Source organism: Drosophila grimshawi, unplaced genomic scaffold, assembly GCF_018153295.1.
Source record: "Drosophila grimshawi isolate 15287-2541.00 unplaced genomic scaffold, ASM1815329v1 contig_311, whole genome shotgun sequence".
NCBI classification, from domain to species: domain Eukaryota; kingdom Metazoa; phylum Arthropoda; class Insecta; order Diptera; family Drosophilidae; genus Drosophila; species Drosophila grimshawi.
The window spans coordinates 7399293-7415190 of record NW_025063098.1 but is presented as its reverse complement, the minus strand read 5'-3'; the positions used below and the strand labels follow the sequence as shown (position 1 = coordinate 7415190).

The 15898-nt window shown below is 44.0% G+C and overlaps 3 protein-coding genes across 3 annotated transcripts; 1 reads left to right on the top strand and 2 right to left on the bottom strand.

Moving 5' to 3' along the window:
* Positions 1 to 2390: 2390 nt before the first annotated feature.
* On the bottom strand, positions 2391 to 10158 carry LOC6564063. Its single transcript, XM_001990051.3, has 12 exons — positions 8927 to 10158; positions 8765 to 8862; positions 8382 to 8699; positions 8171 to 8289; positions 8007 to 8092; positions 7530 to 7935; positions 6448 to 7102; positions 5893 to 6030; positions 5470 to 5825; positions 4707 to 5388; positions 3540 to 4465; positions 2391 to 3139 (listed from the first exon to the last, which is right to left on the bottom strand). The coding sequence occupies exons 1-12, from the start codon at positions 10113 to 10115 to the stop codon at positions 2464 to 2466; spliced, it is 5649 nt and encodes a 1882-aa protein (XP_001990087.2). The 5' UTR covers positions 10116 to 10158; the 3' UTR covers positions 2391 to 2463.
* An 843-nt stretch (positions 10159 to 11001) lies between these two features.
* On the top strand, positions 11002 to 12680 carry LOC6563807 (wnt inhibitor of Dorsal protein). Its single transcript, XM_001990052.2, has one exon. It carries the CDS (start codon positions 11625 to 11627, stop codon positions 12567 to 12569), a length of 945 nt encoding a protein of 314 aa, XP_001990088.1. The 5' UTR covers positions 11002 to 11624; the 3' UTR covers positions 12570 to 12680.
* A 341-nt stretch (positions 12681 to 13021) lies between these two features.
* Positions 13022 to 14183, bottom strand: LOC6563808. Its single transcript, XM_001990053.2, has 2 exons — positions 13493 to 14183; positions 13022 to 13431 (listed from the first exon to the last, which is right to left on the bottom strand). The coding sequence occupies exons 1-2, from the start codon at positions 14181 to 14183 to the stop codon at positions 13103 to 13105; spliced, it is 1020 nt and encodes a 339-aa protein (XP_001990089.1). The 3' UTR covers positions 13022 to 13102.
* Positions 14184 to 15898: the final 1715 nt, after the last annotated feature.

Sequence of the window (15898 nt, the reverse complement as noted above, 5' to 3'; positions counted from 1 at the left end):
AACGAAAAGGTTTTAACGATGATTACTCTCGCAATAAGATTGGCATTGCGCTGCAAGAGGAAATATATGTGTTACTTTACTCTTGGCAAGTTTGCACAAATCATATGAAAAGATGGGTTAGCATTGGAATCACGTGATGAATTACCAAAGCTTAGGACTTTGAAGGTTAAATTGATCGAAGAGTACGATAGACGCAAGAACGAAGCACGTATGGAGAGTGTAATCGAAAATAATGCACAGGCATTTTTAGGCAAAGTACAGTACGCTAAAGAGAACGCAAATAAGAAAGACAAAGTAGGAAAGAACCGAAACCGAAAAATGAAATGTTACAATTGCGGTAAAATTGGCCACATTGCTGCCGAATGTAGGTCCAAGGCGAATGAAAAAATTGTGAAAGGAAGAGACGAAAAATGATTCTACACGTTGCTAAGTGCAAAAAACAGTGGACGACTGCTTGACAAGTCAGCGTGGTGCTTGGATAGTGGCGTCACAGCTCATATGTGCGCAAATCGAAATATGTTTTATTCGTTTGAACAATTCACTGATACAGTCACACTTGCTGGTGAAAAGTCACTAGAAGTAGTCGGAAGAGGAGTCATCATAATTATTCTTTATGTACCACAATTACAATGCTACTTTATTTCTGTGAGCAGAGCAGTAAAAGGAGGCTGCACTGTAACCTTCAAGTCGTGCGTGTGTATGTGAGGAAAACCGTAAAACTCTAATTATTGCAAATCATAAAAGCAATTTCTGTGTGAAATGGCAAAACTGGCAGTAAGCTCATTATAAAATGGCATAAGAGATATGGAGATCTGAACATGCAAAGCCTCAAAGAGTTAAACAATATGAAATTGGTGCGTGGCGTGAACTACAACAGCACAAGCAAATTTGAAAATATGTAAAAGATCAATACAACATTCCGATTACTAATGTTAATAAGTGTACGAGGTGTGCTCAAAAAGTATCGCGAATTTTGAATTTTCGCGGGTTACGTATACTCGAATTTCGATTTTTTTGTAGCGTTATGTTGGTACTCATGTCTCTATGCCGACAAGCTCGGCCATTTTGAATGTTCACTTAATTGTTGACAGCTGCTTTGCTTGCACGTGTTTTGGATCGTCTTCGATTTTTACCTATTCAAAAAAATGGATCAAAGAACCTGTATCAAATTTTGTGTGAAAAACGAAATTAAGTGCGCGGATGCATTCCGAATGTTGATTGTGGCATACGGAGAAGCTACCTTGGACCGAAGCAACGTTTATCGGTGGTACAAAATGTTCTCAGAAGGCCGAGAAGATGTGAACGACGAAGAGCGTGCCGGACGCCCGAGCACTTCAACAACAGACGAAAAAATTAATGGAGTGGAGAAAATGGTATTGGCCAATCGTCGAATCACCGTTAGAGAAGTTGCTGAGGAGCTAAACATATCGATTGGCTCATGCCATTCGATTTTTATCAATGATTTGGGCATGAGACGGGTCGCCGCGAAATTCGTACCAAAATTGCTCAATTGCGTCCAAAAACAGCATCGCATGAACATTGCTAATGAGATGTTGGACTCTGTCCGCGACTACCCAAATTTGCTCCAGAGGGTCATAACTGGTGACGAATCGTGGGTTTATGGTTACGACGTGGAAACCAAAGCTCAATCATCTCAATGGAAGCTGCCGCACGAACCAAGACCGAAAAAAGCGCGCCAAGTTCGGTCGAATGTGAAAGTTTTGCTGACAGTTTTCTTCGATTGCAGGGGCGTGGTGCATCATGAGTTCTTGCCACAGGGTAGAACGGTCAATAAGGAATATTACCTGCAAGTTATGCGCAATTTGCGCGAAGCAATCCGCCAGAAACGCCCGGATTTGTGGAAGAACAAAAATTGGCTTTTGCACCACGATAACGCCCCTGCTCACACATCGTTGCTTGTGCGCGACTTTTTGGCCAAAAACAACACACTAATGATGCCGCAGCCACCGTATTCCCCAGATCTGGCCCCCTGTGACTTTTTCTTGTTCCCTAAACTGAAGAGGCCCATGAAAGGACGACGTTACGCTACGCTTGACGAGATAAAGACAGGATCGAAGGAGGAGCTGAACAAGATAAAAAAAAATGATTTTTTGAAGTGCTTCGAAGATTGGAAAAACCGTTGGCACAAGTGTATAATATCTCATGGGGATTACTTTGAAGGGGACAAAATAGATATTCATGAATAAATAAATAATATCTGAAAAAACACAAAATTCGCGATACTTTTTGAACACACCTCGTATACTGCGCTCGATACCCCAACTATAAGAATTAATTGAATAAAAGTTCTTCTTTGTCTAACCGCTAAGCCAAGTGCATCACTTTCACCTCTTAAAAACCCAATAATAATAATTCCTGACACAAAATTCTTATTAGTAATTCTATTTTTATTTTTACATTTTATTGTGGAAATAAGTGAATAAGTGGGACCATACAATTTTTCTATGGGTTATTCGTTTCCAATGGACTGGCCGTGCCGCTTAGCCAGCTGGAAATGTCGGCTGCGTTCTCCTTCAGCCAGTTAATGTTGTACTTGATTGTCTCAATCACTTGTTGCCGGAAAGTTGCACCGACTCCGGACTCGGGATACTTCTTGAAGAACTGCTGCACTTCCTCAAGCTTAACATCGCTGGCAAATCGACTCGTGATACTCACAATCAATCTGCCAAAATAGCGATCGTTGAGGCCAAAACGATCAACTAATTGTGGCCAGTGCTCTCGATAATATTCCCAGACAATGGGTTGACCCACCGGATTGGCAGCGATATTCTGCACACACGTGAAATAGTCCTGGGAGCGCACAATATTCTCATCACTAGCCAGCTCCAGGAAGCGGTAGAGCAGCTGACCATTCTGCACAGCCGACAGACCGTACATCAGCTTCAACTTCTCGCTAGCATCCGTCTCTGCCTTGAACCATTCCAGCAACTGCTCCCAATTGGACTCGCTGCTCGTCTGCTGCATGCCGTAGTAGTAGACCACTTCACGCAGATCTGGTGCAGGACGATTGGCAGCGGTGGGATTCTGGAGCCAAGTACTGAAACGGTTCGTTGCCTGAGTCAGGCAGTCAGGTACTCCCAAAGCACAGGCAGCGGAAAGGACTGAAACCCGTAGGCGACTGCAGGAGAAAATTGTGATTAGGTGATTTATTAGCTAAGAAATGTGATCACTTTGGTTTAAAAGGTAATCTCTAATTGGTCAATAATTCGAGTTTCTAAATATTCTGTATTTAAAATTAAATAATTTGTAAGCAAATGTGCAAAGTTTGCTCGCAAAGGTGTTTCTAATTTAGAAAATGCTTCCCTTACATAATAGAACACATAAATAACATTTCAAGAAGATGTCATGTTGTGGTTAAATTCTTAAAAATCACGCCAATTTATCACTTTCAATCACTTTATTTTTAATAAAACTAAGTTCATTCATTAAAATTTAATTATTTTCACTAAACAACACAGCAATAAAATAAAAATTGGGGGTTCAAGAAGTATACAGATTAACAAATATTCTATACTCACTTTTTCAAATGGTTGTTAGCATCGACCGTCCAGCCGACCTCCTGGTAGACATTGGTGAGCAGGGTACGAGCATAAGTCAAGTAGGAGACGTAGCTCTCGGTGAACATGAGATGGCTCTTGAGAGTTTGCAGTTTGGAGGCAGCGACGTACCAGGGGACAAAGTCAAGCTCATCAGCTAGGTAGGCGGTCATCTCCAGTGGGACAGTGTAGGACAACTGACTGGCATCGGCCAATGCAAAGGCATCGTCCAACAAATGCGCCCGATCCGCAATGTCGAAACGCGAATGTTTCTCGACGAGCTCTTGGATGAGTTTCTGCCACAGACTTTCCTCATAGTTGACGCGATAGTAACCCACCTGATGCACATTCAGCTTGATCCAGTTGATATCAGATAGCGCTGCCACTCCGATCTCATCAACGTCGTACTCAAAAATTAAATTGTCAGTATAGCCGTTGTCCATTAAATAAGTGATTGGAACGTTCCATTTGTACCCGAATTCAGATGGTTCCACCTCCTCGTCGTAGCTGGCTTTGTTGGAGAGGAATCGCTTTTGGGTAATAAGGAAACCGGTATCGGTTTGACGCACATTGATAACTGGATAGCCCATCTGCTCGGTCCAAGTGCGCATCAATTGCTTGACATCAAAGTCACTGACCTGGGCAGCCACTTCAGTCAGAAAGTCGTCGGTGACCGTGTTCTTGTATGAGTATTTGGTCAAATAGTTGGTAACAGCCAACTCAAACTTCTCTGGCCCGACAAGAGTCTCCAACATGCGCAACACAGAACCAGCTTTATCATAACTAATCGTATCAAAAATGGCCGATATTTCATCCGGAGACTCCACTTTTTGCACAATGGGATGTGAGGAGAGTTTCGCATCGAACACCAAAACTGGATGTAGTGCAATTATTTGAAATTGTTCCAGCTTCAGAAAAGATACGATTTCGGAGTTTTAAAAATATTATTAAAATTATAAAAACAATTAAAAATTATTTAAAATACATTCAATTCATCTAAAAATGAAAAAATAATAACATTACTAATACATTACCAAGTTAATTTTCAACGTTCCCAGTTCTGGTTTGGTCTCCTTAGTTAGTATTTTCTAATTAATCTGTACCTCAGTAAGAAAAAATTCTATATACTATTCCCCCATTCTCACTTACCATTCCCCAATCGGGATGCACAGCATGGACGCCCTTGTACTGCATGAAGCGAGCGAATCCTTCGTTTAGCCAAAGATCATTCCACCAGTTCATGGTGACCAGATTGCCGAACCACTGATGAGTAATCTCGTGAGCCAGTACACTAGCCACTGACTGCTTATCCAACGTGGAACTAATCTGCTCATCATAGAGGAGAGCAGTCTCACGATATGTAAGTAGACCCCAGTGCTCCATGGCACCCAAGGCAAAATCGGGAATGGCAGCCATATCCAACTTGGGAAGTGGATACGCCACCTTGAAGTATTGAATGTAGTACTCTGTGACAGCTGTTCCAAATCCCAATGCAAATGTCACTTTGCTCTTCTGATGGGGAGTGGCAAAGGCACGCATCTCGAAGTCTTCGCCAATGCCATTTGCTTTCACCGTGCTGGTCTCCGAGTCAAAGTCGGAGACAATGATACAGGCCAAATAGCTGCTCATGGGCACACTGGTGGCAAAGCTGGCCATCGTGTTCTCGCCCAGTAACATCGTGTCCACCTGGTTCATGTTGGACAGTGCATGATAGTTACCGGAAGTGGGATGTACAACGCTGATATTATAGGTGGCCTTCATGGCGGGTTCATCGAAGCATGGATATGCCTGGCGCGCATAAGTTGGCTGAAATTGCGTAGTCGCAATGTTGCTACAAATAAACACAATATATATGTAATATATAAAAATGTGTTACATGCTTTTAGGCTTTTTAGTTGCAACAATCACTTACCGCTGCTGCCCCGCAGGCGTCGCATAGCTGCTGCTGTATAATCCAACTAATTTGTTGCGCATTTGTCCTGAAAAAGTTATGCCAAGCGTAATAGCTGCATCTACCTCCAGCTCCTCCTGCAAGTTGATGATCAGCAGCTGACGCAGCTCGTCCAACTCATAGCTGGTCACCTCATTGTTGAGCACATAAACGCTGTCAAGGTCCAGGTTGTGGGAGTGTAAAATGATTTGATTTGTTGCCTCCAACACTTTTATGGAGATGCGCTCCTGGCCCGTAAAGTTGCCCGTATCCAGCTCCGGATGCAGATGCAGAGAGTAGTGCGTGGGCACAAGTGCCGTCGGCAGACGATAATCAATCTGTGTGAATAGCAAATAGGCTATTGTGTGATAAGCAATCCAACTTTTCACAGCTCCCACCTCTTACCTCCTCGAATACTGTACGCTTCCCCTCTTGTGTGCGTTGCTCGGCGACAACTATCGTTGTGGCCACGCTCCAAAACAATACCACTCGCAACCAATTGTCCGTTATATGCATCTTAGCCGGTCGAGCGACAACAGTTAACTAAAGACATTAGCCTTACATTTGGCTTGATTACGGCATTGGCTATAATATTATTATGAGCACTTGAATGCGCTATATTATAGCTAACATGTTCTGATAGTCCCAAAAATTTTTCCATGCTGATATAGATAGAATTTCAATAGATACTGCCACAAAAGAGATTGGTGTAAATTACGAAAAGTCGGACAAATCTAAAAGCAAAAATTGACCATGCAGATAATCTTGGAATCGTTAACTTCTAACTTCTGATAGTTTATAGAGCTATATTTTTATTGAGTTTTTATGCTTTTATTTTTTGGGTTGTCTATATCTGGGAAATCTTTATTTGGTTATGTGGACAAAGTATGTTAGTTAATTCGATTAGTTCAAAAGCCAATAATATACTTTAGGACCATCGTTGACTACGCGCCAGTTCTAGCTCAGCTGTTTATCCTGCTTGTCGAGCCAAGCATCCACACTCTCGAGATTTTCAGCCAGCCAGACGATGTTGTTCTTGACCGTCTCCAGAGCACGAACTCGGGCGGCAGTGCCGGCTCCCGCCTCGGGATACTTGGCAAAGAAGTGCTCCATTTCCTCGAGCTTCGTTTGGGTGTGGAAGCGCGCAGTTATCGATGGTATCAAATTTCCCAAGTAACGCTCGTTGAGACCAAAGCGAGCGACTAACTGCATCCAGTTCTCGCGGACATAATCCCACACCAGCGACTCACCCATGGGATTAGACGAGATGTAGGTTAAGCAGCTGAAGTAATCCTGACCACGCACATACTCCTCGTTCCACGCCAGGTCAATGTAGCGTTGAAGCAGCCACGGCTCCTGTATAGCTGACAGACCATACATAAGCTTCGATTTCTCACTGGCATCGGTTTCGCTGATAAACAGTTCCCAGACGGCCTCCCAAATCTCCTGATTGCCAACCGATTGCATGCCGTAGTAGTAGACGGTCTCGCGCACATCGGGACTGGGACGCTTGTCGGGAGTGGCCAGCCAAATCTTGAATTGCTGACCTCCTTCAGTCAGGCACGCATCCAGACCCAGAGAACAGGCAGCACCCAAGGCAGTCACACGTAGGCGGCTACATGAACACAGTTATAGATAGGGTACGAATATTATGAATAATATTTTATGACTTGAATGCTATATGGAACTATCTACATTCAGATTGTGATGCAAGGAAGGGAAAGGATATTTAATGAATATATACGGACTAAAATATAAAGCCCTTGTAAATGAATACTAGTTTTCACTAATAAACTTTATAACAAAGTACATGTCTCAAACAATCTAGCAAGCAAGCAAGCTACTAGTGGCCTCAGACTTCAGACCTCAGAAATGTTTCACACTATATTTATCATAAATAGTTGACGAACTGCTTAGCTTTCCGGGTTTCCGAGCGAATTTTAAATTGTATTGAAAAGATCGAAATTTCAGAAATTCTCATTAAAACTTGCCCCATATAAGATTCCCCAATAACTACGTCTTAGGCGCACAATCGTACTCACTTGTCCAAATGATCCTCGCCCACGGTCCAGGTGAGCGATGTGTAGATGGGTTCGATCAGAGCAGTTGCGTATTTCTTGTACTTGACAAAGGTGCTGGTGTAGTAGAGGGTGCGCTTCAGTGATGTCAGCTTGGAGGCAGCCACGCTCCAGGGCACATAGTTGACCTCTTTGTCCAGATACTTGGTCATGTCGAAGGCAACCTCATAGGGCAGCTGTGTGGCATCCGCCAAAGCGAATGCATCGTTCAGTATGGAGGCACGATCTCCAGCACTGAAGGCGTCTGGTTTGGCTACCATTTGATTGGCCAGTGATTGCCATAATGCCTGATCGTAGTTGACGCGATAATAGCCAACCTGATCGTGATTAAACTTGATCCACTGCACTGCGGCGGGTAACTTAATGATCACTGCAAGACAAATTTTATTTGATACATCAATGACAGCTCGAGTGGAATATAGATGATGTATTCGCACTTACTTTCGCCATAATCGTAATAAAACCAATCTCGCTGCACTTGAGGATTCGCGCTGGTCGTATATGTTATGGGTATAGACCAGCGATAGCTATAATAAATAATATATGTGTGAAATTTGTAATCAGATAATCAGTGAAATAGAGATTGATAAAGATGAACAACTCACTCGAATTCTGAGGGCTCGTGGCCTTCATTGTAGTCATTGGGATTGGACAAGAAACGCTTCTGCTTCAATTTGTATTCAGTGTCCGAGAGTTTTTCGATCGTGACCACGGGCAGACCCATCTACAACGAAAGCCATAAAAATGGGTTAAATTGCCATATGCAAATTCCCAACTCGTGGGAATGCTGCACAGCCTCAAGATCTTCACACACACCTGCACCGTCCATGTGAGCATAATATCCGTCACATTATATTCCAGATCCAGCTTATCAATCTCGTTAAAGAAGTCAGCAGTCACAGCGTTTTTGTATTTGTATTCATTTAAATAGTTTGTGACCGCTTGACGGAAGATTGGCTCGCCAAGAAAGTCTTCCAACATGCGAACGAGAGAGGAGCCTTTGGAATACGTAATAGTGTCAAAGATTTCCGTTATCTGATCGGGATTCTCAACCTTCTGTATAATGGGATGGGAACCCAGAGTGCCATCCAAGCTAAACACTCCGTGCAAAGTGCTCACAATAAATTGATCACGCTATAAATTAAAATTCTATGATTACGAAAAAATTGATTGGGTTAAAATATTTGGCTTAAACTTACCATTTGCCACTCGGGATATACGGAATCAACACCCAGATACTCAATAAAGCTGGCAAAGCCCTCGTTTAGCCATAAATCATTCCACCACTGCATGGTAACTACAAAAAATGACCAATAATATCAGCTAAGCACAAAAATTCTTATCATTATCAGTTTACCCACCTAGATTTCCGAACCACATGTGCGCAAATTCATGTGCAATAACACTGGCAATGCGCTGCTTATTTACCGTCGAGCTAGTGGCCACCTCGTACAGCAGCGAGGTCTCACGGAAGGTGACCAGACCCCAGTGCTCCATGGCGCCCGATACGAAGTCTGGTATGGCAGCCATGTCCAGTTTGGGTAGTGGATACTCAATTTGGAAGTAATCGATATAGTATTCAATGACCCCCTTGCCCACATTCACGGCAAAATCAACCTTATCGATCTGCTCGGGCGTTGCATAGACGCCCATATCGAAAGTCTTGCCAATGCCCTTCGTATCGATCTTCACCGTTTTGGCCTGAAAATCGGAGATTATGAAGCAAGCCAGATATGTGCTCATGGGCACACTCTTGGCAAACAAAACGTCGGTGGTGGCGCCTTCATCAACCTCCACATCGACATTCATGTTAGACAGCGCATGATAATTGCCACCCGTTGGCCGCACCAGCTTGATCTCAAAGGTGGCCTTCAAAGCGGGTTCATCGAAGCATGGGAATGCCTGTCGTGCGTAGGTTGGCTCAAATTTGGAGGTCGCAATCGTTTTGCGTGTCTCATCGGCCTTCAAATATGAGGAACTGTACAGGCCCACAATTTTGTTGGCCATATTCCCCGAAAATTCGATATAAAGGTGGACAAGAGATCCGACAGTCAACTTCGTGTTCAAATTGATGATCATGAACTCTCGAACTGTATCGAAAGTGAAGTTCTCGACAATCACACTGGATTCCCCGGTTTCGTAGACTACTACACTCTTTATGTCCAAATAGAGCGAATGCAATATTATCTGATCGGTTGGCTCGTTTACCGTTATATAGATAATCACATCACCACTAAACGTGCCCGTATCAATATTCGGATGCAAGGTGAGATCATAGTTGGTGGGCGTCAGAGCAGTCGGCAATCGATAATTAATCTTCTCCGGAGGCGATTCTGTAGTCCCTGTGCCGGGCCCTGTGGTGGTGGGGGTACTTGATGGCAATGCCGTTGTGGATGTGAAGCCTCCCTCGAGCAAATCGAGTTTCTCCCGTGCATCGCGCAGGTCATCCTGCAAGTTGGCCTTCTGCACGGCCAGCACAATGGTGGAGATGGTGAAGGCTGTCAAAGCGACGCCCAAACAAATGCTAACCAATTTCGCCGTTATTATCATATTTGATTTGATGGGCTAATCCAAAGCGGGCAACATTGAAACCGCAACTAAGCGTTGACACTGAACGCTTTGCTATAAGCAGCATTACTTCAACGACTTTATCTTTATTGGACAATACTGATTGCTAATCTAATCAAAGCAATTACTAATCTATGATAATACCGTCCCCGTACCGATTTCCAACATATGTATATATACTTCAGCGATCTGACAATTTTACGAGCCACTCGACATTTTGCGCCGGATCGCAAATTCGATTTTTAAAGCATTGATTAACGCACTTCCAAATGTCATGAAAAATCTGCGCATTTTTCCCGTGTCTTTGGCATTTTAGAAACTCCCGGCGCCAGCGGGCCAACTTTCCATAGCGCCGACGCCCATATGTGTGAATATGTCGAGTAGTTTTGTGTTTGGGCCAATTGAGCAAAGTTTTACCCACATCGACTACCTGATCGATCGGACAGATCGCTGACGTTTTTGGTATTTGTGTATTACCCGGCGCCTTAGGTACTTAAAAAACCCTTTTCCGGTGTGGGATTCTCTCGGCCTAATTAGAGAGTTGGTATTTTCATTGTGCCAAAACCCAAATAACCAAAATTCCGCGCATGTTTTTCAGCGTTTGTCAAAATGATACACTGACTTTATCAGGCCAAAAGTGTGCCCAACTTTATAAATGCAGATATTTGGTATAAAATAGAAATTGGATTACTATGGATAGCGTGTACAAAATCCACTAACGTGAGGTATTGCCTATACATATGACATTGATAGGAATATTTATAATGACCATAAACAAAAGCGTTATCAGCGTATTATATTTTATGAAAAATATGGAATTATATTGCTATCATGTAATTTGCCAAACACAGCCATTACTTTTGGCTGAAACTACCAAGAAAAAAGAATGATGGCAATACAGGCTGGAACGGATTCACAGCCGTTTACCACAAAACGCAATTAATTTTCCCAATTATGTTATTTGTCATATGTTTTGTTAGATAATTGGCTTTGCCAGCCGAGTTGGCAAAACACAAAACTACGTACGACCCGAGCACGTTTCAAATTTTCATCCCACAACTCTGTGCCCAAAGCATTGATTTCGAACCGTTGGGAAGTCCATGAAAATGAATGGAATCGATTGAAGTTCATTCATGAACGTGAGCCTGAGGTCTACCTGCCTAAGCGTGGGAAAGTTGATCGGAGCCAGGATCGACGTTGCCGGAGATCGATGGAGAGAGCAGGTAGACATCAGGAATAAAAATTGGGCTGCTCCGTAATTGCGTCGACCTGGGTGTGTCTGTTGGGTTATTTGTTGCGGGCGCTGGGAGTTTTGTGTTATATGCCAAAAAGTCCCAAGTGGACAAAAACTCAAATTTCCGGTTTTTTGACCAGTCTCCGTATTTCCCACGGATACCTACCCACAGCGACTTTGTATAAAACGAGGCCACAGGATCCGTTCAGCACACAGTCGAGCAAACGACAGCAACGAGAACACAACGTGACAACACCATGTACTACATAATTCAAATACTCCTGAGCATTGCCAGCACCGCAACGGCAGCAACCATTGTGGAACCGATGAGCAACTACTACCAGTACACCCAATTCCAGACGCCACTCTCTTGGGAAGCCATCAGCAGCAGCAGTCTGGAGCAGGCCATGACCAGTTGTCAGGAGAGCTTCAAATGGCAACGCTGGAACTGCCCCAGTCATGACTTTATCAAGCGACGCACAGATCCACCCATCGCCCAGGAGATGGATCGCGAAGATGTCTATGTGACAGCCATTGCCACCGCAGCCATTTTGCATAAACTGACAAGGGACTGCGCCAATGGGATCATTGCTGGATGCGGCTGCAGCGAGAATGTCCTCAATGTGCCCTGTGCCCATGAGCCAGAGAAGGCGCTGCAGCTCTATCAGCAGCGATATGGCGTTGGAACAGGTGCCGTTGGCCACAATCAACGTGTGGTTGGTGCCTTGATGAAGCAATCACTGGAACTGGAGTGCCATTGCAAACAGCATAATGCACAGGGGAACTGCCTGAAGGAGCAGTGTGTGCCGGTGCTCAAATCCTTTGAGGCTATCGCACAGGATCTGTTGCATATGTACGACGATGCCATACAGCTGGACACAACCACCAGCAACCTGAAGATCATGTGGCAGAATATACCTCTCGACTCGTTCGTCTACATGCAGGACTCGCCCAACTACTGCCAGCCGGAGGAGAATAATCGCTGGGCAGGCACACTTGGGCGCCAGTGCAGCAAGCATAGTGGCAGTGGAACCCCTGCCGATGAGCGTCTCTCCTGTCAGCAGCTCTGTCGCGTCTGTGGATTCCGCGTCCGCTCCCAACATGTGCGCAACGAGCGACGTTGCAACTGCAAACTCGTCTGGGGATTCCGATTGCAGTGTGATGCTTGTATTCAACTGGAGCGACAATACAGCTGCTTTTAGAGAAAGACAGACAGATGGAGAGAGAGAGAGAGACTGAGCTATCTTTTGTGGGCGCTGGTTGAACCTCGCAATAGGTGCAATTATTTACTCAGACTTTAGACTTTAGTTAATTTATTTGTACCCATGTCATACTTAATTTATTGCTCAAACAAACGAAATAAAGATATAATTGAAAGCCATAAAAACGACTAATAATATTTTTTAACAAGGCCAAAACTTAATACATTTTTCCAGGTATGTGTATCTAATCTGACAATAGTGATTACAGAACTATAAATATCATTCGTATGTTTTTCAAAGATTCTATTTTTCCTACAAAGCCAAAAATATTTATGTTTTTCTAGGTACATCATCATCATCTCTAATGTTTAAATGATTCTAATTCATAACTGCAAAAACACAGTGATGCACCCGATTTGCTTTATTTATTTTTTCATATTATATAACTTAATGTGAAACTTATTGCAATTGGTTTGTGTGTTTGAGTGTGTTCTTGTCTCTATTTTGTTCAACTAGCTGTCTAAAGTCTCTCTCTAATTCACCCAGGTGGTGGGTTTCCCCTCCACCCGATAGCCATTGTAAGCTGCGGCCGCTGATGAGGCGGCTGCTGCCAGTTCAGATCTTCGGCTCGGCTCGCTGGCCCAATAGGAGGGTGCCACCTCATAGGATTGCATCATTTTGTTGCTGTTCTTGATGGCCGAGAGTATGAGCAAGAATATGGCCAGCTTACCCACCAAAATGGACTTGACCAGCAGCAGCTTCAACTTGGTCACCAGAAACGGCACAATCGCTGACTGTATGAGAAATGGTAGTATAAACAGCGGCAGCACCTTTGTGATCATATCGTACTTCTTGCCACGACCTGTAATTCGGTAACCGTGATATATCCGATATATATTATGTGGCAACTCAATTTGACTCACCCTCCTCGCTGTTGTCCGTGACAAGCCAGCGTGCACCAATAATCTCCCTGAGATTCTCGCCATCCAATTTCACACGCACAATATCATTGCTCATGTCCAGACTGACATTGAGACCTGGTCCCACATGGTACAGCTCCACATTGTTTTGCATAGGCTCATCCGGTTCCGGTTGGCTGCCTTCCCCCAATTTCTTCTCGTTATTGCGATTCTTGCGTTTACGCTTGCGTCGCTTCTTGCCTGCCGCCGTTTCGCTCTCATCGTAGATGGGCGTATCGGTTTGCGCCTCCAGCAGCGCGTCGGCATCTGCTTCACTGCGCAGCTCCTGCACCAGCACATCATCCACAGCCTGTTGCTGCTGCTGCGGCTCATCCTGCTCCAGCTCCTGGTAGTCAGTTACTTGACTTGGCTGCGGTGCGCCATTGATGCGATCCCGCAAACGCTTCTTGTATTCACTGGTTGTCTTGTTGCCCAGATAGGTGCTCTTGTAGTTCTTGTAGATGCCCATGTAGATGTGCGAGTTCTTCTTCAGCGCCAGCTTATTATCCGGCTCATAGCTGCTACTGGCCAGGCCACGGCCCGCCTCTGTGGTATCGTCGGCAGCCGGATTCGATGCAGCCTCGCTGGTATCCTGACTGTTGGCCAACGTTGCGCATAGCGCGAAAAACATTAGGAATCTCACAAGGGCGCTCATCTCTAACGCATATCACTGTTGCACCAGGAAACTATATAGTTTTGTTTTTCTCTTTGCTGTTAATGCTGCTGCTGAGTGTGTGCTTACCACGCGGTGACCAGCCACAAAATGTGGCACGATCGTCGTTCAACATCCATTTTATCAACTCAGCAACTGCTGCTGCTGCTGCAATTGCTGCTGTTGCTATTGCTGTTGCTATTGCTATTGCTGTTGCTATTGCTGTGGCAGCCTCCAGAGGAAAGCCGCTAGAACTGGCAGCATACAGCTAGAATTGGCATTGGAATTGGGCACAGTCTGCTTCTAGACTTGTATGTCACTTGGCTTGCTCTATTGCAACTTGTGGCCAGAACACGATTCTTGCGCTCTTTCTTCTGAATCTTCCTCGATTAAATTGGCCAAGAGCCGCTGTTTACTGTTTGCTGTTTTGGTCAAAACTTGAAAAGATAACTGGAGCAGGCCTGCAATTTCTTATTGAACTCGCTCAATGATTTCTTTTAGCTGTAATTGCTGTACACACAATTACCCCTCCCCTCCCACACACACACACACACACACACCTACCTCGAGCTAACCATTCGCAGGCCATTAGCCATAAATAATAATATGGAATCGTTAAGTAGCCTGATCTGGTCAAGTCTAAGATCTGCTAACGGTCACTTTGTGTGTGAGATTCTCTTAACCATAACCAAAATACAATTAACTCTGACGGCTAAAGCATGAGAAAGTTGTTGACAGAAGTGGCTAGAAAAGTGCTCTTCTTCTGCGACTGCTTTGATTTTATCAGCTTTGGCTGAATTAGGATCGGGTGCTTTGCTTAGACTAAGACTAGAAAGTAAATTTATTTTTTGTTTTTGCAATGAAAAATCCGCTTACCATATTTGGTGTTTTCGCTAACGACTTTCACACAACTGCACAACAGTTTTTCTAAACCCGTTGCAACGTGATTCTGAGTAAATGTTCAGACTCAGTTCTCAGAATAATGTAGACAGTATTGCTAATCATTAGCAATTATGTGCACCAGTTTGTTATTTCAATTTTCTATTTATATTAAGTAGTTTTTCTTGCCTAGACAATACGTTCCTTCTATAGGGTCGAACAGTCCGCAATGAAAGTGAATTGCAAACTTCAACAAATTGCAATGCAAGTGTGTTTATCAATGGGCAGGCCATCCAGTCGTAAATCATATATCGTATTTGTAATTGAAATGCGCTGCCCTCCTGCCAATTAGCTGACTTAACTCATTAACTTATACGGCGCGCAAAAAAAAAAAAGCAAATAGAAACGAAAGCGAATGGACTGTCCTCAATATATAGACACGCGTCGTGAAAGAATGCCCAAGTCCAAGACTTTGTCGCAGCACCAAGTGCAACATGGAAAAAGCAGCCAAAAAAGTGTGGTGGGTGCCGCGTGCCCCTTAAAGGGCACACACAGTTGCACACTCAGTGAAAATAATGATAAAGTGTATGCATATTCAAAAATAAAAATATAAAAAAAAAAGAATAACAAAAAAAGTGTGCAGCAGACAGATTGGGCATCGAGCGGCAACGCGGCAACATTGAAGCATTCCACATAGCCATAGCACGAATTGCTTGTTTTGGCGCACGTTCGTGCGACGTCCGGCTGTCGCATTTCAAGTAGCCAAGTATCCAAGTGGCCAAGTAGCTGGCTAAGTGGGCTGGTCGAGTAACCAAACTGACCAATACCTACGCCCTCAT

Coding starts and splice junctions, on each gene's coding strand:
- LOC6564063 (XM_001990051.3), bottom strand. CDS start 10,115: ATGATAATAACGGCGAAATTGGTTAGCATTTGTTTGGGCGTCGCTTTG. Junction 8,093..8,170: donor CACGAGCCCTCAGAATTCGA/GTGAGTTGTTCA, acceptor TATTTATTATAG/CTATCGCTGGTCTATACCCA. Junction 5,389..5,469: donor ACGCCTGCGGGGCAGCAGCG/GTAAGTGATTGT, acceptor GTTTATTTGTAG/CAACATTGCGACTACGCAAT.
- LOC6563808 (XM_001990053.2), bottom strand. CDS start 14,183: ATGAGCGCCCTTGTGAGATTCCTAATGTTTTTCGCGCTATGCGCAACG. Junction 13,432..13,492: donor CACGGACAACAGCGAGGAGG/GTGAGTCAAATT, acceptor ACCGAATTACAG/GTCGTGGCAAGAAGTACGAT.
- LOC6563807 (XM_001990052.2), top strand. CDS start 11,625: ATGTACTACATAATTCAAATACTCCTGAGCATTGCCAGCACCGCAACG.